This window comes from Antrostomus carolinensis, unplaced genomic scaffold (genome assembly GCF_000700745.2).
Source record: "Antrostomus carolinensis isolate BGI_N321 unplaced genomic scaffold, ASM70074v2 scaffold8721, whole genome shotgun sequence".
NCBI classification, from domain to species: Eukaryota; Metazoa; Chordata; class Aves; order Caprimulgiformes; family Caprimulgidae; genus Antrostomus; species Antrostomus carolinensis.
In genome coordinates, this window is record NW_010296278.1 from 6634 (window position 1) to 24988 (window position 18355).

General features: G+C 36.5%; 1 protein-coding gene across 1 annotated transcript in view; it reads left to right on the forward strand.

The window, feature by feature from the left end:
• Nucleotides 1-1196: 1196 nt before the first annotated feature.
• LOC104532901 (aspartyl/asparaginyl beta-hydroxylase) overlaps nt 1197-18355 on the forward strand; it is a gene marked incomplete at its 5' end in the record, with an annotated part of 37285 nt that continues 20126 nt past the window's right edge. The window contains 6 exons of the mRNA XM_010178223.1: nt 1197-1285; nt 3361-3447; nt 6838-6988; nt 8028-8164; nt 13717-13815; nt 14500-14589. Coding sequence (XP_010176525.1) covers nt 1197-1285; nt 3361-3447; nt 6838-6988; nt 8028-8164; nt 13717-13815; nt 14500-14589 — 653 coding nt within the window. The remainder of the gene's footprint in view (nt 1286-3360; nt 3448-6837; nt 6989-8027; nt 8165-13716; nt 13816-14499; nt 14590-18355) is intronic.

The following is an 18355-nucleotide window of genomic DNA, read 5'->3' on the forward strand; positions in this document are numbered from 1 at the left end:
AGTTGGACTACATGGCTTTTTAAGTCCCTGCTACCCTGAGTAACTGTGATTTCTGTCAACTCTTTTAATTGCTTTAGACAAAGAAGTAGACATATATAGGCACAAATTTAGAAATTACCAACATGTCCCTGTAATTATATTTTTCATAATACCATATAAATGTGGAAAAATAACAGTTCTCTTTATTCTTCCATGTCAATTGGACCATTTAGAAAAAAATCCTTGACTATGAGATGAAAAATGCTATATCAAAAACCTGACTGCAAAGTAATTCAGTTTGAATGACTGAGACTGCATTTTCATACAAAAGTTTGTGATTGTCATAAGTAAGAAATCAATTTCTTTTCAGTGTATTATTTCAGTGCCTTATTTGAAAATCATGCACTTTGCCAGCACAGTACTAATCACTAGTTAAAGGTTACTCCAACCAGTTACTGTGAAATACGAAAGAGGTAATGAACTGCACCTGGGTCAGGGCAACGCCAAGCACAAATACAGGCTGGGTGGAGAATGGATCATGAGCAACCCTGAGGAGGACTGGGGGCTGCTGATGGACAAGAAGCTCAGCATGAGCCAGCAATGTGCACTTGCAGCCCAGAAGGCAAATAACCATATCCTGGGCTGCATCAAGAGGTGATTCTGCCCCTCTACTCTGCTCTTGTGAGACCCCACCCAGAGTACTGCATCCAGTTCTGGAACCCTCAACATAAGAAGGACATGGTCCTACTGGAGTGGAGGGCCACGAGGATAATCAGGGAGCTGGAGCACCTCTCCTGTGAGGACAGGCTGAGAGAGTTAGGGTTGTTCAGCCTGGAGAAGGCTCTGAGGAGGCCTTATAGTGGCCTTCCAGTACCTGAAGGGGCCTACAAGAAAGCTGGGGAGGGACTTTTTATAAGGGCAGGTAGTGATAGAACAAGGGGTAATGGCTTTAAACTGTAAGAGGGTAGGTTTAGAGTAGATATTAGGAAGAAATTATTTCCTGTGAGTGTGGTGAGACACTGGAACAGGTTGCCCAAGGAACTTGTGGATGCCCCCTCCCTGGAAGTGTTTAAGGCCAGGCTGGATGAGGCTTTGAGCAACCTGGTCTAGTGGAAGGTGTCCCTGCTGATGGCAGGGGGGTTGGAACTAGATGATCTTTAAGGTTCCTTCTAATCCATACCATTCTATGAACTGTGTGGTTTTTAAATCTCTTTTAGCTAAAAAGAAGAAGAAGCCAAAGCTCTTAAACAAGTTTGATAAGACCATTAAAGCTGAACTAGATGCTGCAGAAAAACTACGTAAAAAAGTAAGTTTTTAATGTTTTGCTCAGGACTGTAGAGAGTGGACAAAAAAGAATAAAATAAAAAAATAACTTAGAAAAGGGAGAATTACTTTTAGATTACTTTCTGTGAAGTCAAAATTTAAAATGAACTATTCAGTGCATGTTTGTCCTTAAATAGTTTATCTTAGGATAGTTTACCTTAAATTTTTTAAAGTCATAAGTGTATGTTTTTTCATGTTTGTTTGCTCACCTTTAACCTTGAAAATATTGAGCTTAACTGTGGAATTCCTATCATCAAAAAACTGCTTACATTTATCACATGGAACAAGGTTAGTTCTGTCCTATTACTGTTGTCCATTTCAGTACTGAAGTCAACTGTTACCAGTGAACTTAAATAATATAAGTGTGTTAATATGGATCTCTCAGGAAGTGTTCACGTGCTTCGGGAGCACTATGCGCAAATCTTTGCAGTAGACATTGTTTCTGTTGGGATTCTGCCTGTGTCCTGGAAGTGCATCCTGTACAGCTGCTTAGAGCATGAAGCAGGTTTTCCTGCTTCTCACCAGTGGCAGCAAGACCTTAAAGTCAATCAGTCAATTTTGACAGGTCTGAATTTAATAACTTAACTATGAAAAACAAGCAAACAAAAAACCCCAAACAATAAACAAAAAGTCTCCAGTCATCTTCTCTGATCACTTCCGATTTTATTATTTTATTTGAGTGTTTCAGAAAACAAGACCTTTGCAGATATGTCCCTTTTCTGGATGTGAGATTAAATAGTGAAGCAAGGCTATGTGACTGTTAGAAATGAGAGACCTTAAGTCTTTTGGATGTGAGCCTTGTAAAACTCTGATACACCTCACAGACAGTCCCAGCCCATGGAGAACAACTGCTGGTCTTTGTTGCATCCTGGATTTGAGATGGCTAAGCAATGTGATACACTGTTTTCAGTACAGTACAATAAAAACCTGCAGCTGTAGGATTATTCCTGATTTTCAGAAGATTGACTGTGCAGTTTTAGCTTTACATTGCCATCTATGCAGCCACAGATTTCCTGTAGGTCTGTGATGGGGCTGAAGGGCTACTACATAGAGCACGCTAACCTCAGGTTGCCCCTGCTGCTGCTTGTCACTAGGAGGCATGTTTATGTTCTAGAATACAAAAATAAAAAGCATTTTCATGCTTCTTGTTATTTAAACAATTGGTTGATCGGAGGAAAGTATAACAAACTTTTTGAGCCTTTAGGATCAGTTAGCTGACTCTTTTTCTGCCTGTGTCACTTGGTGAGTTGCAGACAATCATGTTTGTCTTATAGGAAACAGGGTAAATTTAGTAACAAATCAGACATATGTAATATTTGAAGAGAGCAAGACATTTGTGTGTAATAGTTCACTCATATTTATAAAACTGTAAGAATTGGAAGTGGCAGCAAAATCTGATGCCAGATTTTGCTGAGCAGTGCTTAGCTCCTATTTAACAGTGCAGCTGGTTCGTCTCAACTTCCATCCTTACTTGCTAGTCAGCATTCATCATGAGAATACCATAGTTACATTTGGACTTGGTATGTGATAGGGAAGAGACACGGAGCACGTGTGAGGTGTCCTGAGGGACATCATTATGCAAAACATTTGGAGAAAACAGCCATGTAGCCTATGGATGAGTCTACACTGTTTCCCCTAGAAGAACCAGAGTTCATGGTTCTGTTCATCATGTGAGGTATGCAGAGAGGAAATGTCCACGTATGTCTAGAACTTCCTTTCTGTTCTGTGTTACATTCAGCTTGGATTTTATTGTTAGCAATAGAATCTTTGCTTTTTTATATAGACAGGGTATTGTCATCTCAACATTTTTTCCAACCAACAAATGGAAAGTAAGTAAAATAAAAACAAAGCTATTCATTTTAAATTGGATAGTATTGTTTCATAAATAATGACAACTAATTTATCTTAATAAGCAGGCAATCCCAACAAAAATATGAATGAAAACTGTTGATTCAGTCTGCTTTTTTTTTTAATTTGAGAAACTAATGTGTAAATAGGTCATGCATCTTTCAGCATTTTTATTAGATAGAGTTTCTGATAAATACTTCTACTTTCCAGGGAAAAGTTGAAGAAGCTCTAAGGGCCTTTGAAGAATTAGTGAATCAATATCCACAGAGTCCTCGAGCAAGATATGGGAAAGCACAGGTACTAAAAAAAAAAAAGCCATAAATGTTAAAAAAGAAAATAAACCTTTTTTAACAATAGAGTTCTAAACCCCAGTAAGACTTATTTTATGGACATTTCCTAAGGAAAAAAAGAATTATGTTATCTGTCATATGGTATCTGTTTCAGTCCTCTAGCCTTCCCCAATTACTTTGGGAGCTTTTGACATAAAAATAAGATACATCCTGTAGACCTCATGAAAACTGTCACATGAATGATAAGAGATAACTCCCAGTGCAGGAACATCAGGCAGAACTTAGATGTTACCTACTGTTTGCTGCAGCTGGTAAATCAACACGTCAGTCAGCTCTAGGCTAAATGCTGCTATTTGCATAGTGGGAATAGGGAAGGGGATTGTGGGTTTTTTATAGGGAGAGTGTTAAAGGATAAAGAACACAAATTCTTAGGCAAGGAGGCTTAATTAACATTTTCTTGTGGAGCAAGTTCTGTTGCAGGTGTTCCTCTCAAAAAAACAAACAAAAAAAACCAAACCAGAAAGCACTGGAAAATAAGCTCTGCATTGATAATACTTTTGAGCTCTGTTGGGATGTCTCAAAAGAGAATAATATTTATATTCTCATAAATAGTAGGATAATCCCACTGTACTAGGTTGTCCTGGTTTTTAGATGGAACAGAGCTGGGTTTCTTTTTAGTAGCTAGAGTAGTGCTGCGCTTTTTGTTATTTTCCGTATTTTGTTACTGTTATTATTATGACTACTATTTAATATTAGTATTATTTTAAGTTTTCTTTTATTTTAATTATTAAATTGTTCTTATCTCACCCTACGAGTCTCCTTACCCTTGCCCCCCAGTCCTTCCCCCTCCCCAGGGGATAGGGGAGAAGTGGGTGAACGGCTGTGTTGGCTGCTAATGAAGGGCTAGCCCAGTGAAACTATCACATAGGTGTAATAAAAGGCTACTTGAACTCCTGTTAGTCAAGATGAGCAAAGTGAAACCCTCACCGTAGAAGGGAATTGTGCTGTTATACAATTAATGAAGCACTTGAATTGGAGTCACAAACAGTTTTCACTTGGTTAATAATAGTTACACTAAAACTAAAGCCAGAATTATCCAAAAACTATTACACAAGCATTTGACACACAGCAGATCAAATACTTTAGTGCTCTCTGTGAGAGTCAGTCTGCTGAACTATTTGCCCACTTAGAGTAGGAGACCACTGTGGTTCATATATGAGATGGACTTAACTCTGTTAACTTATGCTTTTAATATTTAAAATTTTTATGAATCTACTCATTATATGTAAGAGAATATGCTTCCTGCCTCCTCATTAACTCACTGCTTTTAGGGAGGAGGGCAGATCATTGAAGCCAGCTGTGAAACTTATTGTCACTCAGAATTCCCCTCAGTGTCACAACTTCATTTGTCCCTTTACAACAATTTGTAGTCACAACCTACTATTTCAGTAATGCTTGAAAGGTTCTACAGACCAAGATCTGAAGTCGTAATTAGTATACACTTTCTGGGAATGCGTAAAAGCAACTATCAATTCATTTTGATTTTCAGTAGCCTTTGTAGACTCATACAAGTTTTATTAACATGTCCAATGACAATTTATTGACTCCAGTATGTGTAAGCTGAAGCTGTTTGAAGGAATGGGAAAATCATGGGCTTCACTGACAGATGGATTATTCTTAGGATTTTGCATAGCAACACTGTATTTCTTTTCAATGGGTATTTGTACCAACACAACGCATTCAAATTTGCTGTCTCTTGTCATTAACTGAAGGTAAAACTACAAAGAAGGGAAAGGGTAAAGGACAGGAATTCACCATAAGAGTGTACTTCTCCATTTCTGTGAAGGATGCACCAGCATTACATGCTGATTTTGTAGATTAAATTTCTAATAAGACACGAGGATTCATTTTTCTGGATCTTTTAATACTTTTAAAAGGCAATTGTTTTCTCCAAAATTCTGCAAAAGGTTTCATAATTAGAAGTGATTTTCAGAAATCTGAGCTATTCCTGATTTGATTTCTGGAGCTACACTTAGACCAGATGAAAAAATGTACAGAAATTGTTAAAACCTTTAAGGCTGAAAAGAAGAATAGATAGATCTTAAACCTCCTTATATGGTTCATAGCATCTAGACTGGTGAGTTTATGCAGATTTTATGTGGACTATTTTTACTTGTTGCTTATGTATCTTTTACTATCCTTTACCCTGCAATTCCTTAAAAAAAAAGGAAGAGTAAATTTCATAGTGAATGTACATCAGAAAAATAAATAATTTCTTCAAACTGATTTCTGAAGTTATCTCTGAAACCAGCTGATCAACTCTTTGACACTTTGAGTTAACCATATTGTTTGATTTTTCCCATATTCAGTTTCGAAGTAGCCCAAAAAAAGTAAAGGACAGAAGTGCAAAAAGATCCCAGATATTAACTACTTACTGCAGCATATGCAGTTAGCACAGTTGAAGCTGTTTCCATTAATGTGTGTGTTTGATACAACAGTGAATTTAGATAGACCAGTAAGAGCTTCTGCACCTGCAATGCTTGTGATGTACCTACACCTTCCTCTACTAATTGACTTAAGAAGAACGCAATCCAATAAAAATAGATGTATTAAGGAAGAATGCATTAAACACGTGAAAATGCATGTATTTGTATAAACAATTCAAAGTAATACTTCTGAAATTCAGCATATGAGATATAGTCTTATTTTTTTCAGCTATGGAAACAAACTATGAAAATGCCATACCGCAGGTGAAATCAGTAGTAGTTTCCATTGGTTTCACTGAAGCTGTAATTTCACAGTAGAGATCTCATATATCCTTTGGTCTACTCCTGAAGTTAATGAACAAATTTAAGTTCTGAAAGAGTTGTAGGGTAGATAGTCTATCAACATATGCAAGAGTAAAGTAAATTCCTAATTAATTTTCTAAGAAAGTGTGAAATTTGTGTCAGAACTTATGAAAGAAACATTTGTTGGTGTGTTTTGATCTGTATATTGCTGCCAGTGTGAGGCTTAGTATACAAATAGTCTGTAGGCAACTATTTACATTTTTCCATATGGTTAAAACAAATCATTTATTTTTGAAAGCAGAAATTATTACTTCTACAAATGTTAACAAAAAATCTGTATTAATGTATGTTTTGGGTGCAGATTTTCTCATAGTTGTGCTTTCAGTTTGTGGGAAACAAGAATTGACAGTAATTCTAATCTGCCTTACCATAAGGCACAACCAAAAAAGTTTTCCATTGTTATGCCAAAAATTATATAGATGAAAGATAATTCTAAGATTATTCCCATAGTCTAACAGTTGCACAGTTTGCCTTTTAAGAAAACAAAGTTATTTTTAAGACTAATGGATTATTATGAGTTCTAATAATAGTTTTGTGATTCTTTCTAGTCTGAAGATGACTTAGCTGAGAAAATGAGAAGTAATGAGATGCTGCAAAAAGCCATCAACACCTATGATGAGGTGGTTAGTCTGCCAAATGTCCCTTCAGATCTGATAAAACTGAGTTTGAAACGAGAAGCAGACAGGCAGCAGTTTCTTGGTAAGATTTGAAGATGGTGTAAAAATTGTGGAAGTTGTGTGAGCAAGAATTTCAAAAAGATCACTAAGGACTTAAAAACACCAATTCCATTGAATTTTCAGGAGGAGTTCTGTTCCTAATCTCTTAAATGCTTGTGAAAAATATTTTTTAAATCTTTAATTTTTTTTAGGGATCTAATGTATGTAAATGCTTGTATGATACTAGCACCTGTAGACAACAGTGGACTAGATGCTATGAGAAGCTATGATGAAAGTTGGTAAAAAAAAAATTATTGACAAAGAAGAAAATGTTCTTTTTCTACTGAAGATGAGGGAAATAATGAGGTAATTAATTCTATACATAAAGTAAACATATCCAAAATAAACTTTAGGTAAACATAGAGAAGAATGGAATTAAACTCAGGGATAACACCCAAAAGTTTGCATCTCCATCATCTGATGTATAAGAAGTGCTGATTAGAGTATCAGGCACAGACAATTTTGGTGGACAAAAGAGTTCTGTTCCCATGTGTTGGATTTTAATATCAACTTGTTTTGATCTTGCTGTTCCTCAGCAGGACCTCATCTAGGAAGTTGAGGAATGTACTTAATTTTAAGCGCGTAAAGCATGATTCATTTTGTAATGGAAATATAGTTAAATCAGTTAAGACTAAGTTTATCTGGATGTGTTTACCTAGTTTTGTCAAGCATTTTGACATCTGTGTATGAAAGAGCAACCAAAGCTTAAATATTACCTCTACACTGTGAACAGCTCTCCACTAGAGGCCACCATAACACTGCATGATATCCATTCGCAGTGATGTTCTGAAATATTCCTTGTACAGCTACACTCCCAGTGACACCAAGCAGCTGAATATACTGCTATCTGATCTGCACAATTTTTGGGTTTTGTTTTTGTTTTTTTCCCAGGTTCTGCTTCTTGATCTTTACAGAAAGTGGAACACTTGGCTCTGATTTGTGTTTTCTTAGATGTTGTGTAAACATCTTACTACAGTTACTTATATCTGTAGTTATAATTAAGTCTTGTTCCATCAAATTAGGTCGCATGAGGGGTTCCCTGGTTACTCTACAGAAATTAGTTCAGCTGTTTCCCAGTGATACTTCATTCAAGAATGACCTTGGTGTTGGTTACCTCTTGATAGGAGATAACAGCAATGCCAAGAAAGTATATGAAGAGGTGAGCTTCCATTCCAGACAAGGACAAAAATGATTTGCATTCATATGTTCATTCTAAAGATTGCCTGCTTTTAACTTTTTTAGTTGTTAAACATTTTGCATGTCTGGTTTTGAAGGGTTAATATAGATATAATGCAGTTCTTAATTATCTTATAATTTTAATTCAAATTTCCTGGTAGTCATGCTAAATATTTTTCCTTGTAGACAGAGAAATGCAGATGTTTTTCATATACTTAATAATATTTTGTTTCTTATACCTTCTGGTAGACAGGTTAGGATATATTGACAGCACATACAGATGTAATGCATAGTATAAAAAAAGATATCTGCAAGACGTGGAAAGCAGAAGTAAGCCTGTTTCTTTACAGGTATCCCATCTCTAACTATGTGATAAAGTAGTTCAGTACTCAACACAGCTATTTAACCTTTGTTTTTTCAGTTTTTGTAGGCAACATAAATTCTGTTTTTCTTTCATGATGCTTGTAGTGTGGACAGTTCATTGGATTTATATTGCTGTCTTATATATGATTATCAAGCTGGGGAAGATTACTACTAAGAAGGGCTGCTCTGCTCCTGTGATCTAGAAGCCATGTTAACAACTGGCATCTCTCTGACAGATGTGGAGCTTGACGTCACTGGTAGAGCAATAGGTCGCAGCACGTGATTGGAGATGGTCTTGTTAGTGTTGGCACACTTCTTGCAGTGCTTGTTTAGTACCAGTGTGGTATGGTAACTAGCTGGTTATGTAGACTAAGGATGAGTCAGCATGATTAGTACCACCTCCTGAGAATAAAGGCCCAGTATTCCATCCCCCTCATCTGAGCGTCTGAGGGGATTCTCATCTCGGATTGTTTCTCAAAGAGAAGAAGGACATTTAACCACATGATTGGAAGCAGGAGCTGAACCCTGATAATACAGATTTTTTTCTCAAGCTCCTCTGGTAATCTCAGATGTTGCCAGAGTAATGTTTGCTTTGCTACTTTGGCTACTTTGTAGGTCCTGCCATAAGGCATTTCTGTTGAATAATTTTTGACCTGCTGTGAAAATTTCTCAAGGGAATTGAAAACATCAGCTTTTAAAGATAGAATATATTAACGGAACCTGTTTCTCAACCTGCAAGGAACTTGAAAAAACAAGAACATACTCCTTTTGGGCAAGATTTTCCTTTGCAATTTTTCAGTATTTTGTTGCCAGATTTGTTAGAATTTGTTAGAATTTCTTAATATCAATAATCACAGGACTTTTTATAAATGGAAGAAGGAGAAGGTAATGAATTTGCTGTATAATTACTTTAATAACAAGTTTAATATACTTCAGAAGATTAAGATTCTGTTGTGATAAAGAACAGATATGCAAAATAAGAGCTGGTCTGCTTTTAATATATTGTTTTCCCTATTTCCATAGACTTTATCCAGTGTAATTACTCTGTTTTGCAGTTCACTGACCACTGAAATAGAATAGATCATAGTGATGCTCTGTCCTTGTAAAAAAGCAACAAGTAAATACCTTTTAAAAGGAGTTTGATTTTTTTCTTTTTAAAAATCATGAAGGTTTTGTCCATATTCTGGCTACTCCTCAGGCTGAATTCCAACACAGTAATGTAATATTTTTCTTTGTTGTAATTCTGGATAAATTTACATGAAGAATTTTAAGAAAGGAAACCTAGCCAAAGAAACAGGGAGAAGCTCATGTGTACCTGCTTTTATTCTTGGTTATACTGAAGGCTTCTAGCATTATTTTGGGCAGATTGCTTAGGGGCCATATGGTCTGCTCTTGAGTGCTTTGCTCAGCTGTTGCAATGCATATTTAGAAAGTGATAGGCATATGGTTTGGAGCTCCTACCATAGGTTCTCAGGCTCTGTACATAGTCAATAAAGAGAAGGACAAATGTGAAGAGTGGTTCTGGGGGGTTCCAGGAGACATCTTCCTCTTGCCATGATTTTTGAAAAACCTGGGAAGCTTCTGCAGCATTATTAAATCCTTCTCACCAGTGGATGACGAATTACATGTTTGAGAGAAAAACGTATGAGAGCACAGACAAGAGCATGAACTCAGTGCTGCACAGTAGATACCTCCAGTATTTATGAATCCTAGGTTCTGGTTCACACTTGTAAGGATGTTCATACATTTTGTTCAAGTGTTCTTTAATGCAGAAATCATGGACATCTAGGAAGAGAGAGCTCAGGACGCATCCTCAAGAGAACTTACCCCTTATTTGACTAAAAGCTCAGCTTTTTGCTGTTTTCCCTCTGGTCCTATTCTTTTCTTCGTGGTTGTCTAGCTTCTTGTGTATGCGGTTCTTGTTTCTGCTCCTCAGACAAGTTCCCAAGTAGTTCTTCTATGCAGGAGAATCTAGACTCCATATTTCCCATTCCCTGGGAATCTGCTAGGATCTTGGGCAAAAGGTACCAGTGTTCTCCCTTGCTTCCTGCTATTACATTTTGATCTTAACTCAGTGTTACCAGTTTGTGTTAAGTATGGGCTGAGCACGTGCAACCAGCTGGACCCTTCATGGGCACTGTCCCCTGCCTTGGGGTTACAGTATATACTGTTTCAGACAAGACTAACTCTAGCTGGCATCATCTCCAAGTAGATGTCCAAGGAATCCTAGTGAATTAAAACTTCCTGTTTTACATTTAGTAGCCAGTTACTTTTTTTTCTCTTCAATTCTTGGGTTTTGGGGCTTTTTTTGTATAACCAGATTTTAAAATTTGGAACCAATCAAAATTGTTCTAAAATTATTTTCCCAAAATTTGTTGTGTCTTAGCAGCTGTTGAAGTATTATAGTCACGTTTTTATTTCAAAAGTCTTAAATACAATATGTTCCTTCTTTTAGCTACAGAAGCGATATGTATAAACATTGAACTTCAGACCAAAAAGGGTTTTGTACATACAGCTGTAGTGCAGTTTAGTTTAACTGATACAAAATACACTTTTCTATTACGTGTTTACCAGACTATGTACTTAACCACAAATGGAAAATGGCATCCAATTGGAGAGGAGTTCAGTTTTGCCTAATATTAAAGTATTTTCTTTTGAACATTACACTTTGGAACATAGAAACATAACATTAAAAGTAGTCCTAGTAGAATTCAGAGCTATTTACTTTAAAAGAAAACATAATGTTAAAAGAAGTCCTAGTAGAATTTAGAGCTATTTTTGTTTTTAATGGATTATAATAAAATACAGTGGAAGAGAACTTTATAAGACCAGTTACTCTGCTAATAGTACTTTTTCTGCCTGCCATGCCAAGGCATGTCTGCATGGCTCAGTGCAGCATTATACTGACACGCACAAGCCAGCTCTGATTGAGCTTTCTCAGGTACCAAAAGCAGAATATCCACATTACCGCAGTACTCTGCCCTGGCTAATTAGCCATTGATAGCCCCAGAGGTTAATTTCTTTATTCATCATTAATATTTAATGGGCTATGAGCAGTTTAGTAAAACTTATTTCTAAACATAATTAATATTGCATGCAGCAACAGCAACAGAGTAATACAATTTACATTAAATACTTCCAGTGCAATTTCTGCTGATTGTATCCCTTCGCTTCTTTTTAGGGGCTCTGAATGTAGATCGTGCCGTAATACAACTCGGCATAGTTTAAATGAACTGTAATACAGAAAATTCTGTTCTGTCTTAATTAATCAGATAGCTTTATCCTGTCGTTAAAGGAAACCTAACAAAATTATATGGCTAATAAATATTTCTGTCTGTCATTTTATTTTACCATGCAGGTACAGATTTTCAGATCAAAATGGTTATACACAGAATACTGTAGCCAAAAGGCATAAGATGCGTAAGGTGGTAGCATATTCTTATCCTAGGGGTTAAGCTCATCCTTACTATGAATTGTCAGGTTCACTTTTTGCTAATAATGCGTCATATTATGGACTTCAGATAGATTCTCAAATTGCTTGTTCCTTCATAGTGGCTCTTTTCTCCAAAAAGAAGTAAAACTGCTGTTTTTAACTCATAATGTTTTAGACCCACATTGTGTTGATTCTGGTTTTGTTTGAATGTAGTTTGTATGTAATAAGGTTTAGGAAAGCAGTGAAATTGACCCAGAGATTTTATTATGGTTTTGCTTGTAATTATTTTGATGGTAAAATTAGGTTAGAGGGTGACTGGAAAAGGCAGAGGGAAATGGCTACAAGGTATGCAGACATTTTATCCATGGCATAGGTTTAGTAGCTTCAAAAATAGATTTAGGCGAGATAATTGCTCATCTGTCTGTTGTTTTGTAATTAGTAGTTGTGCTAGATGTTCAGCTGGTATCAGGCTCTCTAATTCCACTGACTGCCAGGCCCTTGTGATGATCCTCACAGACTTAGGATCTGTCCTGGTAAGACCATCCACCCTTATTTTAAGGGTGTAACAACAGATTAACTTGACCATGTAATTGATATCGCATAGAGCTACAAATGATACTGAACATATACATCATAGGAAACCTGGAGCTGGAAAGTAGATCAGGACATTCTTTAGTTTCCTCCTTGGCGGAGGCAGAGCAAATGCACTTGATTTATCTGGGTAATGTTGGGGGTATATGTTTCAGAACTCAGGCTAGCAAGCTTCACGTCTCTTTCTCTGAAACGCTCCCCCGTACACAGATCCATTCCTACAGCTGTCCATGTACACACAAATCTTTCTCTTGCACAGTCCCCATGAAATATCCATCTCTGGATATTTGCTTGTGGGTTTTCCTTTCCTGCAAAATTAAGTCAGGTTATAATTCAGACATTCTTGTTCTTTTAGTGTAATTCAGCACGCTAAATCTTGGTCAAAGCATGCAGCACACAACTATACAAGAATAATTTATCCATCACTTTCTAGTGTGATGGATAAATCACTTCTAGTAACATTGAATTGTTACTGCATTAGGCCTTACATTACCATCTGATGGCTTTTGCTTGGCCAAGCAAGTGTGAGCTCTTCCAGAGAGTGCTCCAGTTCATCATAGTGCTGAGAATGCCCTTTGCATTCCCAGGGTCTGCACAGTCCCGTTATGTGATGCAGGCATTATTTTACAACATTTCTCGTTTGTACTCACTGTACTTCACAGCAGTCTGTTTTCTCTTGCCAAGACTAGTTTGCCACCAGTATAAACCTATCTAACTTTAAACTATTTCAGGTATATTTCTACACTGTGCTTCCCATGACTGTGCTGTAGACTTGTTCAAAAGCAGCTGTTTTCTTTTAGATTAGGCAAACCTGGGATATATAATTTAAGTGGTGTTAATTCTGTAATGTAGCATGCTGTAACTCATGAGAGAGGGTGGAGAAAGACAGACAATAAAAATATAATGCAATTCAAAGATTCCAGTTGGAATAATTTTTCTTTTACGACTTCAAAGTTTGGCTTGTAATAGATTTTTCTGGAGAAGCACAAAAGTGAATGGGGAAAACAAAGTACAACCAAGCCAAGAATTTATCTGAGAGTCGGCAATGGAAGATAATGTTGCTGCATCACTAAATAGTAATATATGCACAGGTTTTATAATTTACATAGATCCATACGTGAATATTTAATTCAGTTTTTCTCAAACAGGTTCTAAGCCTGGCTCCAAATGATGGTTTTGCCAAAGTACATTATGGCTTCATCCTGAAGGCAGAAAACAAGATAGCAGAGAGCATACCCTATCTAAAGGTATTTTTCTTTTCTCACCTACAGTAAATATTTTACCTGTAAAAAATAAAATTGAAATGTATAGAACATGTCAAGATTTTATACCTTTTAGATATAGTAATCACAAATCACAGTTTAAGCTATGTGTTGGAGTTATATTGCTATATCACTGCCTATGAACTGGAACAAGCTTTGCACTTTGAGACTCATCAATTTGTAAACATCAAGTATGTGTTTTAGTAGTCATTAACCCTAAGTACAAAACTGTGAGTCTCAAATTGTTTTGAGTTTGGCAGTATGCTGCAAACTTGAGGTTCTTGGGAAAATCCAGAGAGGGCTTGCATGTACTTCTTAGTGTTTGGGAAGAAATACCACAAACCAAAACTTTAATCCAGCTTTCTAAAATGCTTGTGTATATGTATATAGGGTCAGGGAAAAGTGTCCATCTCTGAATACACCTCTGCCTTAGAGACACCATGGCATTTGGAAAACTGGTAACATTTCTCAGTGTCTTTTTACTGAAATGCTGTATTCATTCAGCCTAAATTCCAGATTACCATGGTGGTTATATTTTATAGCCAATTTATAGCCTCTCTCTTGCATAGAATTGTCAGCCTGTTTAAAGCCATCAAATTAACTCTTTTAGAAGTCCTGTTGAAGTTTCTCTTATACTTTTTTTTTTTTTTTTTTTTTTTTTTAAGAAAGGAAGGACTAGAGTCTGGTGACCCTGGCACAAATGATGGACGCTTTTATTTTCACCTGGGTGATGCCTTGCAGAGAATGGGAGACAAAGAGGTACGTGTTTAATGTGTTTTTGCTTTAACGTCTAAACCTCTGATGAACCACAGAATCCAGAAAACTTTTAAGCACAGGCTCAATGTTGAAAACATGAGTACTCCTATTGCAAGAACAATCCAGCATGTGTGTGTGGATGTAAAGATGCACAACAGCAAAAAATCTGCCATTGGTATGATAATACAATCCCTTACTTTAAAACTAACCTAAACTTTTGAAGCTTGCATGTAGCAGTTTGAACTGAGGGACCAAACATTTTTCAAAAATTCAGTGAAGGTGCTCCTACCACTTACAACAAAGATTTTAACCAGAGTTAAAAAACCTGTATATCACTGTATAGAAGTTCTCTCATAGCCCTGATATGACAGTGTTTTGTAAACTTCCTTTCTTTCCCAAAGTGCACCAATGAGTATGTGGTAAAAGAAGATCTTGAGAGGACTGAATGTGTGGGCTGAGTTATGGTATTTGTTTAATAATTAAAGTAGCAAACAGATCAGAGAAGCAGATATTTGCTCAAAAATCTGTTGCACGCCCAACAAAAGCAAACATATATGACTGAAAGCCGTAAGAGTTTCCAGTTTGTTAATTTAAAACCAAATTTAATGTAAAAGCCAGATTTAAATGTGTGAGCTAGCACTGTTGCCGTGGTAGGGAAACAAAGGGTTTTTGTTGAAGACTGTTACTAGTAATGAACTATACTATGGGCTTGAACTTAAAGCCAAAACAAAACAACAACAACAACAACAAAAAAAAACAAAAAACAAACCCCCTACTCAATTCCTGAATGGGAAATGCGAAAAGAGTAAGAACAAAAAAGCATAGTGGAACTGCTTTTTAATCAGTTGTCTAGTAATAGGTTTGAAATATTGATACCTAAAATACTGTAAAGGATGCTGACCTCTTGAGTATCTTGCCCCAGTTGGTAGGCAGTTCTCCAATATGAACTATAGACAGGTGGACTATAGTGAAGCTTATGTTAGTGATCTTTCTTAAGCCTAGTTCATCAGGCTAATTTTCCTTTTTTATGAATTGTGGAACTTTTGTTACAGTACCTTATACATACATTGAAATGTAACAATGTCTATATTTTTTGAGTTAGATTTCTTTCTGTGAAAGTACAGTAAAATGTTATTCCAATGAAGATTTTGAATGTAAAAATTTATTTATAAACGAGAATTAGTTGACCTCATTCTAAACATAAACACGCATACCTGCGCACACACACAGAGCATCTGCTTGTGTATGTGCTGTCTTTCTGTCTGACTCTGACTGACTCTGTCCTTCCCTCAACAGAAAGCCAAAAAGGAAACCCCTTTACGCTTCTGTGGGATATTCTGGGTTGAACGATTGAGCCCAGAGCATCCCATTACAACGTTTGACTAAAGATACCACACAGATGTAATTAATGTATAGCATCCCAATCTCCAAGATAATTATGTGTTAATATTTTGGACTTAATGGTCAAATATACTGTAGAAAAAGTTTTAATCAATGACAAATGAACATCTTGGCATAGAGGAGACAAATTTATCAGTGGAAAGTCTACTGTTAAGCTAAATTTTTCTCACTGACCTTGCTAGACTTGCTGAACTTCAAGATTTAATCAAGGAAACAGATCAATATTTAAGGAACATGTGAAATTGCTATCACTGAAGGCTTGTTGAAGGTAGATATTAATCTATTGGAGCTAAATTAGGAATTATGAATGTGGCCTTGGTAAGTGTTAGGGAAACAGTGTTGAGTATGCCCTTTCCAACTATAATTTGATAAAATGCTAAATTGACTTTAAAAAAGATAAATTAAAACTGTGGAAGGTATGATAGAACAAAGTGCTGTTCACACAGAATGTATAAACCGACTGCATCTCGATCACTTTCCTGGAAAAGAAGCTATACTGTTGTTACTGTCCTACGTAGTACAGTAGTCATTTAGTCTTTCTGCTGCCAAGATCTACATCCGAAAAGAAAGGTTTCTCATGGAAACTCAGGACTGAAAAGGGTGAGTGAGGCAACCCAACTCTACTCCATGCTGTCAAAGGCAACCTCATAGCACAATTCTTCTAATAGATAAGGATTAACGGTATTATACATCGTGATTATTGTTGATGGATCTTAAAGAGCAGCAACATTCGTATTCATCAGTCAGCGGCTGAAGCAAGTAATTCATCCCCCTTATCATTTGGGCTAACTCCAGACATTGCAAATGAATGCAGGCAGTCAGCATGAATGATCTATTGATATCCAACTGATATTACAACTTACATCTTGGGGAACATATGTTATAAATCATAATGTTTCTATTTCAGAGACCTAACCAAGATAACATCAAAATTTAAAGATATACTGTGTATTACCCAAAGGCAATATATATATATATATATTTTTTTTTTTTTTTTGGACCCATACACAATTTTACAAAGCTTCTCTAGGGGAAAAAAGATGAAAGCTGTTATTCTGTTCATCCACACTGTTTTTCTGTACTTCAGATAAATACTGTAAGGCAAAATTCTATTGTGGCCTTTCCTTCATAATTCAGGAGAGTTATAAAAATCAGAGTATCACATTTTTTTAAAGCCTGAAGAAAATTTACAGGCTATCAAAAAATAATCTATGGTTACAATATACAATTTGAAGACAAAACCACCCAAAGCAGTTTCTTACCTTATATCTGAAATAAAAGATCTCTAAGATGACACCTGGAAATTTTTAGAAATAATCCATTACAAGAAGAATTTCCAATAGCTTTTTGTTTTCTTGACTGACTGACTGCTAAGATTAAGTAAGTCTTAGGAAGTTATACACTGTTGTCATAGCTGATTTGTATCCAAAAAAGTTTTATTTTTCCTTCTGGTTTTCTGGCTTCAAGGTAAACATAAATAATAAGCTGACATGAATTGTTCTCTTAAAGACATGTTTATTTGATTGTATGTTTCACTTTCCATTAGACTCCATACATAAAATGATTCTTCTTTAGCTTTAGAGTTAGTACTGTGTTTTTTGTCTCAGTAAGTCTTTTGTTTTAACCTTTAGGTCAAATATGGGCAGATTAATGGACAACTGTCATATGCCCATGAGTTAGAATAGGAGAAATTACTCTCTTTGAAAAACAAATAACAACTAAAATAGTCATGCAGGGTATATCAGAATGCTACTAGGGACAGTGTTCATCTTGTCCAGATGGTGTGGTTTGACCCCAGCTGGCAAATAATCCTCACATAGCTGCTCGCTCACTCCCCCTCGGTGGTGTGGGAGAGACAGTCAGAGGGGTAAAAGTGAGAAGACTCGTGGGTTGAGATAAAGACAGTTTAATGGGTGAAGCAAAAGCTGTGCACACAAGCAAAGCAAAATGAGGAATTCGTAGGTTACTTCCCATCAGCAGGCAGGTGTTCAGCCATCTCCAGGAAAGCAGGGCTCCATCACACCTAAGGGTTACTTGGGAAGACAAATGTCATCACTCCAAATGTCCTCCCTTCATTCTTCTTCCCCCAGCTTTTATTGCTGAGCATGATGTCATATGGTGTGAAAGCTGGTGTCCCAGCTGTGTCCCCTCCCAACTTCTTGTGCACCCCCAGCCTCCTTGTTGGTGGGGTGGTATGAGAAGCAGAAAACGCCTTGACTCTGTGTGAACACTGCTCAGCAGTAACGAAAACATCTCTGCATTATCAACTGTTTTCAGCACAAATCCAAAACACAGCCCCACACCAGCTACTGTGAAGAAAATTAACTCTGTCCTAGCCAAAACCAGCACACCAGATTTTGCATATTCC